We start from the raw sequence: 11,180 nt of genomic DNA on the forward strand, positions 1-11,180 counted from the left end.
GTGGAACTATATCTGTTTCATTGCGAATGAAATGAATCCATGAGTTCTTGAGCTGTGACTGAAACGACTTCGTATTGGATAGTGCACTCCTCATGGTTTGTTTACTACAATTAATCTAATACACAGTGTATTTGATTGAAGAGCCACAGGAAGTTTTCAAAGGAGCCACCAAGCAAAATGAAAGCATTCCATTGACAACACACACTTGAATCTGGTTGCACTTTATCAAGGTCACTTAAAATGTCAATACAGACTGAAGAATGCGGCCTTACCTGGGGTCCACCTCTGACAAATGCTTCTCGACTGCTGGTATAAGAAGTTACAGGTATGCCCGGAGTGAGGCCCACGGTGGTGTGGTGCCCGCCTACTCGCATCTGGGCGAGGTCGTAATGTTGACGTCCAGCACTCGCATTGGCAAATGCGGCTGTGAAAGCGGCCAGATTCTGATTTCGGGTCATATTGTTAGCAAATTGTCCCGGTGCTCCTCCGATCCCTTGGGGCACGCCCACATTACCCCCAGCTGCAGCCAGCCGTTTGGAAGGGCTAGACACGTCCAGCCCGGCTGCAGCAGCCTGCTGGTGATACGAAGCAACTGCAGCCGCAGATACTGCGGCAACATTGTTGGGCATATGTCTGGAATAAAAATGATCACATGAAATACGTTCATAATTCCAACAAAAACAAATCATTTTTCGTTAACGTGTTAGTAAGAATGACTTAATGTTTTCAGCAAACAAATGCTTTATGACGTGCTGGTATCTTGCTTGGTTAGCAACTCTTTCAATCTAAGTGCACGAAAGCGCTTTTTATTTAGTGATTGGCAAAGCAAATATGCTACATATTTGATCATTTTATCCGTAGTCGAAGAAACCTTCAGCCTTGAAATGGCTCTCTTACTTCTTTTCAACATTAGCACCTACGCTTGGGTAAGTCGCAACATAACATCCCCTGGCCTCTGGGCCTCTGATAACACATAATGATAATCAATAGGTATTAGGTAGAGCAATTTATACTCTTTATGTTTGAACAGTCCGATTCTAACTATTAAGGGGACTAAAGCAGGGTTGAGAACCTAACCCCTGATGCATCAACTTTGTGAGAGTGACTTGAACTACATTTTCGTAGTCAGCTATACAGTAGAATGCAATTCTATCGCTTCCAGACTCCTAGATGGCCTCTCGAGGACAAGAGCGAGAACTTCCCACAACTTTGGACTCCAGAGCTGCTACCAACGGGTCGGGTCCCTGGAACCAAAAGTGAATGCCGAGGAGCGCTCTATCTCCGTTCCATTAATGAATATCTAGCTATCAAGGGCCCAACCTGATATCGTAATACCATCTAAATGGAAAAGGAACTCCGAAGGGAGCCCAGACCCATTCTCTTTCAACCTGAGCATCTCGAATGAACTCCCCAAAGCCTCGTTCCTCCAGTTCCATTTCATCATTTCGTCGTGCCACTTCTTGGATTACCCAAAGGTGGAACACGCAGTAGGGGGTAGGTAGGCCAAGATATTGTGAGCGATGGAAGATCTTTCTCTGATGTAAGTACGAATAAAAAAGGCCGACCTGGAACCGGGAGTCTGGACGATATCTTTTTGACAATACTTGTTTACCGAGAACATCAATCATGCCAAGCATAGAGGTACAAGGGCTTTTCCATTGCGATATGATTTGAATGCGTTTTCACTTGCAACACAGCTGAAGTTCAGAAAACAGCTTCGTAATTGACAATGGCGGGCCAACAAAATAAACTCCCTAGCTGTCATTCCCTTGAAACAGCTTAACGGTTAGCAGCTAATACGAAGCTGTTTAGTTTTGGCCTCGTCTTTTCCAGCACCACCGCCTCCGCCTCTACCTCCGCCTCTACCTCCGCCTCCGCCTCCGCCTCCGCCTCATTCTCCTCATCTTTTCGTGCCATCAAGCACGGCACGTTGTTGCTGTTGTTCGCAGTTGGCGTTTTGCTGACTAGCAGTGAGTCCAGGGAATGCTTTTCACGAAAATAAATTAAGGCTCCAGGGTGGGTGCTTGGGTGCTTTTCCGACGATTTCTTCCCAGCTCTTCTTTCCTTGGAAGAGAACTTGCACCTCTATTCAGGGTTGCTTTCAACCACATCGTCGACTACGACTTTCTAGTGGAGAGTTGGTGAATCGACGTGTTCGCACCGCCAGGTACAAAATCGTTCGATGACTAATGGATGAGCCACTCTTATCGAGTTGAGATATACACCTTTTGAACACTGAACTGGCTCTAATGAAATCTACACTATTGTATTAGTTCATCCTAAAAGACATTCTACAGAGCAAATGACACGGTTACCTACTTTTGTTTGCCAATCGTTTACGTTTTGAGTTTCAGCTACACCCAATCCAGAGTCCTAATCATTGACATCGGCACTCGAGAAAATTCAAACACGTGAATAATAAACGCACTTGCTATCTTGTTCAACACTTGAAGGGGTTCCTCTCTTCATTACGTACTCCTTTGTTATAGACGAAGACGACGGCATAATCGAGCCTCATTTTGTGCAAACCAGCACAAAGACTCTTCTATAATTCATTCATTCGCTGACTTTTTCCGCTATGGCAACCCTGAGTTCAGTTGTCTGCTCTGGGTTCCATGGCAAGGGGACCGACTTTGGTGGCGTTGCGCGTTTCTTTCTTTCGTTCCTTCGTTCTTCTCTCTCTCTCTCTCTCACTTACTTTGCTCGATCGAGTTGGCTTAAGGAGGCAAAAAGGAGACCAAATGACGTTGACTGAAAGCAAGTCCTGCTCATATATCTGACACGAATTCGAGTTTGGCGGAGAATGACCAAGGGCAGAAATTGAAGCACGAATTTTAAAGTCCATCCAGTCCAAGTTTTAGTATCTCAGAATAGCTATTGAATACTTGAAAGTAACACGTCGCAACAATCTCATCCACAATGTTGCGGGGGAAAGAGGGGGAAGAGAAGGCAAAGAAGTGAAGGAAGGCCAGAGGGCCGTAATTGGTCTAGTCACAGTTGCCATAAAGACATTGAAGAAATCCCAGTTGGAAACTACATTCATTGAGATTGGAGAATCGCTCAGGATGAGGCGATACATCCACTCAGGGCGGTTTAATGGCCCAAGTGTAGTAGATACCCTGCAATGCAGTATAATCGTCCAACTTGCCAAGAATCATATCGATTCCCAACCTTGCCTTCCGCCCAACCAGATCACTTCATCGGCCATAGAATAGAGAGCAGCATTTCTAAGGAACAAATGGGGCGAGGACCAGCAGCAGCGTTAGTCCCCTGCTACAACTGTTCGATGAGTGCAAAAAAAAAACTAATCCCCTCTTCATCACCAAGGGAAGGAAATCGAGCATCCCATCCCAACCAGAAGATCCCAAAGTACATTCCAATCCAAAGTTTAGCTCGATATACAAAGATGAGAGAATGGATCTTCATTTCATTCCACATGCGTTTCTTTTTCAAATCAAGGAGTAACGGGGGACGGAGGGGTCTGGTCAATTTCAGTTTTGAAGTCCGTGTCTATCAGCATTGAAAATGAACATTACGTATGCCAGGGTCGGTGATTAATAATCTACTTTTTTGCAGCTCCACCAATGTCGAAGGATTGGCTGATTGCAACAGAACGCACACATTCAGAAAGATAAATCGTTGAAAGGCTCAGACTTTTTGTAAGGGTGACTGGGACGGCAAAATTCTAGGAGTCACAGTGAGCAACCTGCCATGTCATCACGACATAGTTCCTACGCAGTTGCCATTTCCTCCCAGTACGTCATTGAGAACATGATGGTGGATGATGATTTGATGGAAAGAGGATCGCTTTCAAAACTTTGATCGAGGAGCCAACATTGTCACCACTACCTTGGTCATGATGGCCTTGAGATAGATAGTTTGTCAATCGTTCAATTGAAACTCGCTGTTTCGGGGGATTTGTTTTATGGCCAAATGAGAGAGAAACAAGTTTGATGCGAGGGACCGACTCTGGAAGCTCCAAAAGATGATCATTAAAAGCACTTACATTCATTTACTGGCTTGCTTAGAAATGGATGCAAATGCCTCGAAAGAAGGATGCAAGACACAGAGAAGTGAGCAAAGCCTGAGAAGCCCCTGAGAAGCCCCTTCACCCACCACAAAACAATATATGATCAGAACGAGTGACTGAGAAGAACTTTCAATTCGACACAGCCGACTGCGTAGAGCCTTGAGGCCTATCCCTTGGTCAAAGGATGCGCCTAAGGACAAAAAATAGCTTCCCAAGCATTATGGGCATCTTCTATCTGAATAAGTTTGTGAAAACAATGCAGCCAAAATCCATTCACGGATTTCAAAATTCGTTTCACGTGCGCACGACTTGATGAACATACTTTTTTTCTGATCCTGCTAAAGCCATCTACTTAAAGAGAACGGAAGTTTGGCTACAAAAACGACTCTGAAGTTAGAATAATTAATAAATGCACAATAATACTTCATTGACTAAATCTCCTAGTCTTGATTAACGTACTTTGAAGAAAAATAATTTAGAGCACATTGGAAAAAAAACCATGGTTTGCCTGGATAGTTAGTTCATTTCAACGACATTCCTTGGAGGCCAATCTTTCAAAAAAAAAACATTACGCACATACATCCTTTGCTTCTCTTCTGTCAAGCTTAATTGCACGTGACACCTAAAAGCAACAATCTTTGGTGGGAGGCCGAAGCTTTGGCAATCAAGAAGGTCGGCTTTGATAGTTGAAGCACCGATTTCCCGACGGCCATTTTCCGTCTCAAGAGATCGTTTTCTTGGACGTCTCTCGATTACATTTGTCTTTCAATTTGAGGGTGAATCGAGAATGTCTCTGAAGCAGGATTTGGGATTGGAAATGCTTTGAACAACACCTGAGCCTATCATTTCCTTTTTTGGATCATCAGGTAAAAACTTGAGCACCAAATGAGATCCAACAACATCCTGCTCCAAGATTCCATTGGCTGCCTGGGCATCATGGAACGAACCTTCTTTAGAAAGTAGAAACTCATCCTAGGCAGCGTTCTAAGGCAAGGATATCAACTTTGGACCCCTAAATCAAAGGAAGACTTCAATCTCCCGAGAGACACAAGATGGACCAAACTTGGGAAAGGAGCGAAGAGGGAGACCAGACACTAGCTCAGCTTGAAACGCGTTGCACAGCTCTATTCAAGATTTCGTACTCATTCCAATCCCAATATTAGTTCGCCCAGAAGAAGTAGAACGAATCAAATAAGACTAGACATACCGCCCCGAGCATTTCTTGACCACTGCTATTCCAGGTCTTTCGCGGAAAGTCTGCCTCAGTTGGGAGGGTTGGGAGGAAGGGCTAGGCGGAAAACTAATCTTAGGATGAACATCGTCCACATTGGTCCACTAAAACAAAGACGGGAGCGACCATGAAATGACCACGTCAACGAGACCGAGAGACCTGGCCAATCTGGACAAAATAACCAAAAAGGGTCGAGACGGCTTTTTTCTTGACAGGTATTTGGCAACACTAGGAATCCCGATTGCACATCCAGTTTCTATTGGGCTTGATTGAGGCGGATGGCAGGGAGACTTGCGAGAGGACCCTAAAGAATGTTCAAGGAAATCTCGAGCACGAAAATCCTCATGAAATGTGAAAGGAGGGAGCATTGACGAGAGAGTCGAGACCAAATCGGAAAAAGGAGAAACGAACAGAAGGAAAAGAGGCGAGATACGATCACAGTTTAACGGAAAAGCGATAAAATCCGTCCGAGCACACAGTATAGCAAGCTAAAGGTCATAAAGTTCAGAAACTTAGGGACCAATGAAGTCGCCTCTTTTAGAGCAAAATGATAGTTGAGCCTCGAGAAGAGTAATAGGCCATCAGGCTTTGGTTTTGATCCGCCAAGCTAAACTTGGCAGGAATTGAGTTGAAATTCCGAGAAGGCGCAGATTGTTTCTTGGACACTTGCCAAAATGAAGGATCTGAACGAATCGAACGAATATTAACCGCGAGTGCTGCGTAGAACACGTGTATTTTAGAAGAAAGGGCCAGCGCATTTGCAAAAATATCAAACTCAAGGCACGCATGAGTTTAACAAAGCTTTAAATGCATTCGCAATTTTCATGGCTTTCAAGGACATTGTGATAGAAGTTTCAAGCTTGTAGCCTGGCCACTGTTTTCGAGGAGTATGGACAGAAAAGTTCCCAACGAACACGGATCATTATTCAACGATTCCATGATTCACAGCCTGATGACAGGAATTATTTGCAGTGTCATTCCAGAATATTTGGCACAATAACCCCGAAAACCGACAGGTTTGCTGGACATGAACCGAGGACTTGAAAGAGAAAGCATGTTTCCCTTAAAGAAAGGGGGTCCACAATTGCCCCAAAACATGCTATAGAAGCAGGTAACATCTTATTTTGGCTCCAAACTGGTGATGAGCTCTTGGGCAAGTCCGATATTTAACATGTCAAGTAGGAAAATAAACTGCGTCATTCTATGAAATGTTTGTTCGGACGAGATTTTTTACATATTCCTGATGATAGAAAAACAAAGGTCTGCTTCACATTCAAGGTGCATATCATCTTGCCATGAATTCAGGTCCACAAAACGGATTACCGGATCTACAAACTATTCAATCCAAGAGAAAACTCTAGGGAGAGGAAGGTTGGCGTGGACAAATATGTTTGCTTCAAAACACATCTCACCCAATGCCAACCGCGACGACTCGGTTGCTCTTAGTTCTAATTGCATTACTGTCTTTGGGAGTGACCATATGCTGTAAGCGTATGCATGTAGGGCCATCCATAGGGTGGTCCAAAGACGACCGAAGATGGAAGTTCTACCAAGTATGATCAAGGGACGGACTTCTTGTCATGGCCTTGTTCAATTGAAATGAATCCTCTCCAGACGGAAATGCCACTTGCAAATGAAGTCGTGGAGTCTCTCCCAACACTCAGGTGCATGAGCTCGGTCTTTCATTCCATCGGGATGACGCATTATTCATCTTAGGGCCCCCGAGTTAGGGATTCAAGCTGAATGGTCTTAGATAGTTCGCTATTTGAATGCACATCGAGTTGCCATGACTAGCAGTATCGCACCAACATCTTTTATGAGCGAGTTTAAATGACGTCAGCTTATTCTCCTTTAATATCAAAGGCGAAAAAAGGAGAAGGAACAGAGACAGCCAGAGAGATCAAAAGAGGGAAGGAGACACGAACGAGCAAACGACATCGTCGTTCTGTCCAAAGAAGTCTCAGAGGCACTTCTCACTTAACTCTGAACAATTCTCTCCTAACACCAGAGTCGATCCCTCCCTCGCCTTTGCCTCCCAAGTACTCCCTCTCCTCGTCTCTCACAACGTCAGTTCGTCCCCTCTTCGTCGTCTTCTTTTTCTGTTTCATGCCGAGTGTGCCTGGAATTAAGGCAAGGGATCCAAGCCAGAAATGCAATGACTCGGCCAATGGAGTCTGCAGCAGCCGAACAGCAAGCAGGACCAAGAACACGAGAGCACCTCCTTCTTTATCATACCCTTACAGCTGCCCACTTCTACCTTAATGTCTTAAGTCTGCCTAAGCCAGCGGCTGCCACCATTCCTCTTTCTTCTCTTTCTCCAGCTGATGCAGAAAGAGTCGCTAGCTGCTGGAGATCCTCCAGGACTTGGCCAGAGAGGGAGGTTGCAGCCACCAATCCATTCAGCGAACCTTCAGAGCTTTTGAACTTGCTGGCGCAGACAAGAACGTCGACGAGGATCTCAACCAGAGGAGCGGAGGGGACAACAGTAAGGCAAAGTCTGCCTACAAACAGCCAAAGCTTCGACCCACAGGGGGATCGACTCGAGTAGAAACCTCTCTGCAGAGCGAGGGAAGAATGACTGAGACAATGTATGCGAGTTGCGTGTGTGCCACGGAGTGAGTGAAGGCACTACTCTCTCTCTCTCTCATGCACACACATACACACACTCGCACATCATATTCCGAAGAACTGGCCAAAAGAACCCAAAGCAGAACAAGTTGGGAAATTGAAGTCGACTTACGGGAATGTAGAAATTACTACTAGTATTCTCTCTCTCTCGCTATCCTTCTCGATTTATTGGAGAGGCACGTATTTAACTGGTTCCCAAATGCAAGCTAATGGTTGTCTCGCTCTTTTTTTCTTTTTTCCGCACACATGTAACAACTCGTTGGCCATGCGTGAGCACGTCAATCATCAAAGATCTTCAGGGCATATGGCAACACTGTCTCGTGAATCCAAGCAGTCACTACAGAGTATGACTGAGTATGTACCAGAAGTAACCAAGCAAGAAGAGTCATTCCAAGACGATGACAACATGGCACTTACATGGGATCCTCAAATCATCCAAACGCGAGCCTTTTTCCAGAACGGGTCCATGCACTGCTGCACATCTTACTACTCTTTAGTCATTCATGAGAACTCATTTTAAGTTTGACCATGTTTTATTGCCTACTGTTCGATTTTATCACTCCAAGATGGCTGCGGTAAAAGAACGAATATTTTACAGAAGATACCACCTGATCAGTGGGTTCTTCTTAGGCTTTGGGTTCTTACTTGGCAAATAGAAATTATTCCCCTTGACCATTTTCTATGAAGGTGTTACCATGTCCTTGACAATCGCTTTGACTTAACGTGATGTAACTAAGCAAGCAAAAGCCTCAAAACTTATACGAGAAATTGATGGAATATTTGAGTAGACTTGTACTCTGCTGTCTATGTATATACATCATATAAAGCAAATGATGATGCTCAGGGCCCCCGTAATGCATGATAGAGGCCTAGAATTGAGATATCAAACCAAATGCCTTACAAAGCTGCAATGGAAACCGGTGTTACAGAAAAATGGAGGTAAGGTTTCAACATGAAAATTATTACACCGAAAAGGTCATCCTCGTTGAAGAGTAGTCGCAAGCACTAGATTTCGGGTCTATTGATGGCCAATGATTTTTTTTATACTCTGGGAGCCAAAAGTTTGAATGAAGATTCAATTGAATGTATGTCAATTAAATCATGACCATTGAGCAAGATGATTTACCTCAAATATATGAAACGTTTGCCTGCCATTCTTCAAATCATTTTTAAGAAGGATAGGGAGATTGGTTCTACGTTACTGAAAGGTCAGAAAAGTGATGCTCTTACTAGTGCATTGGGTATGAGATAAATTCCAAAGAAGTATATCCTCTTCATTGTTGATAATTTTTTTTTGGTAGCAATCTCGGAGATTCACTATTTGCTTATTTATTTGTTTATCTATTCAAGTCCTGAAGTCTCTTTTGTGATTGACAAGAAACTAGGACCCTAAAGACCAGTGACTAAAATTTATAAGTTCAATTGAAATGTACAATCAAAGCAAAACACACTTCGTTGATGACGTTGATAAATCTAAGTTAAATCGTAAACATACGTGGACGAAATTTCTAGTTCAATATCGCAGATGTGTGAAGTGTGGTGTATTCAGTGTCAAGTATATGCAAGTCAATATTGACAAGAGGAGTCAAAGAAAAAAAATCTTGCTTACCTTTGGTGTTGATGGGGATGATGCCTAGACATGAATACCTGCGGTCCAGGTGCCACCCCCCGGCCTGTGGCTCCTCCAGGAGGTGTGGCCGAGGGTGGCAAAGTTCGAACATCTGGAGGGGCCGACATGAATCGTCAAAGACCACCTCCTAGAACACAGCTGTTGACGGATCACACCAACCAAGGCAAGGGTTTAGAACCGAGACTCAATTCCTCATGCCAATAGCCATATCCGGGGCTGAAGAACCCCGCCTAATCTAGGCAGTCACGAAATTGGATGGGACGAAACACGGTCCCAGGACACGCCCAACGGTTGGTAAATATAAAATTGGGCTGGAACGCAATTGCTTTACAAATGTTCCAGCTTGAGTTCAAGGGATGCCACCTTTTCCGTAGCTTCTTGGGAATCAGCCCTGTGCTGAAATTCCCCGGCGATATTTCGTCCAGGTCCCGTACGTTTTTTTGGCGGCGTATTTCAACGATCGGCGAATAGTCCGGCGTCTGGCCGTTGAACAAGGCGACCGGAGACTGTTGAGGCGATCGCAGCACACAAACGACTGAGGGCCAACCAGTAGAAGGAACAGGCAGACTTATGAAAGAGGGAGAGATAGAGAGAGAAAAAAGAAAGAGAGAGAGAGAGATGATCTTCTCGACCGCGGCAGTCTTCAGCTCACTGTAGCCACTACAACTACTACTAGTAGCTTTCGACGCAAGGGGGCGGCAACTCGTATTTCTGTGTGCCGGAGTTATGCTCTTATCGTACTATAACTTGAACAACGGGCAGATGCAGCAGCACGCACGGAAGTTCGGCCAGAGCCACCCCCTTCTTCTAGCTGTTAGTCTTCTACATCGACATTGAGGATCGGATACTCCGAGTGGTGTGACTTGAAAATGACCGGCAAGCCTCCCTTCGTAGCTCGGGCTGACGGAGCTTACGTACCTCGAAGGGTTTTCAAAGGCACACTAGGGATAAAAAATTCCAAGCTCACAACTAAAAATTGATTTAAGATGCACCAGATTTTCAGTTTTACTGACCTAAATTTCAAATATACGTAATCAAAACTTGATTTTGTGAGAGAAGAATTAAAGAAATTACTTATGCTGTCAATAAATAACGACAATAGTTTGCTCAAATGTTCTCTGGAAGCCAAATAAGTCTGTCCCTAAAGGAGGAAACAGGTTCCGTTGGCCGAGTCCAAGTCTGTTTTAGTGGGGAAAGAAGCTTGAATACTCGCGGAATGCCCTCCATGTGGACAGAGGGACGAACTCTGGCGCACAAGAGTAGCAACGAAAATGGAGAAGATGAAACAAGGCCTGGATTAGGGTGCAGCGGTGCTGTGAGTAGACGGCAGAGCCCAACACCACTTCCACCACCACCACCCCAGTCACGCTTTTCTCCAGGGCAGCACAAGGCTCTGCTATTTGAGTGGCCAGCTTCCCCCCCCCCTTTTACATACTACATTGCACAAAAAGAACAACCTGAAAGCTACTTTTAAGGATTTAAGCTGATCAAGAAATAGCCCACTTGTTCTTTCAAAATGGGGAGGTGAAATAGCAATTTGACGTCACGGCCAAGGCGGATGTACGGTTTTTAAGGATTTAAGCTGATCAAGAAATAGCCCACTTGTTCTTTCAAAATGGGGAGGTGAAATAGCAATTTGACGTCAGAGCGTATTTTTTTGT

At 44.5% G+C, this 11,180-nt stretch overlaps 1 protein-coding gene across 2 annotated transcripts in view; it reads right to left on the bottom strand.

Annotated features, from left to right (window-relative positions):
* Positions 1-10,060, bottom strand: part of LOC131887337 (nuclear receptor corepressor 2-like) — a 26,004-nt gene extending 15,944 nt beyond the window's left edge. Inside the window, exons 1-2 of one of the 2 annotated variants that reach the window (XM_059235922.1) lie at positions 9,499-10,060; positions 273-633 (exon numbers count right to left, since the gene is read on the bottom strand). In XM_059235922.1, coding sequence (XP_059091905.1) covers positions 273-633; positions 9,499-9,626 — 489 coding nt within the window. In that variant the 5' untranslated portion in view covers positions 9,627-10,060. The remainder of the gene's footprint in view (positions 1-272; positions 634-9,498) is intronic. The other variant, XM_059235924.1, reaches the window with a different exon arrangement.
* Positions 10,061-11,180: the final 1,120 nt, after the last annotated feature.

The sequence above is a fragment of the Tigriopus californicus genome, chromosome 9 (genome assembly GCF_007210705.1).
Source record: "Tigriopus californicus strain San Diego chromosome 9, Tcal_SD_v2.1, whole genome shotgun sequence".
Classification (NCBI taxonomy): Eukaryota; Metazoa; Arthropoda; class Copepoda; order Harpacticoida; family Harpacticidae; genus Tigriopus; species Tigriopus californicus.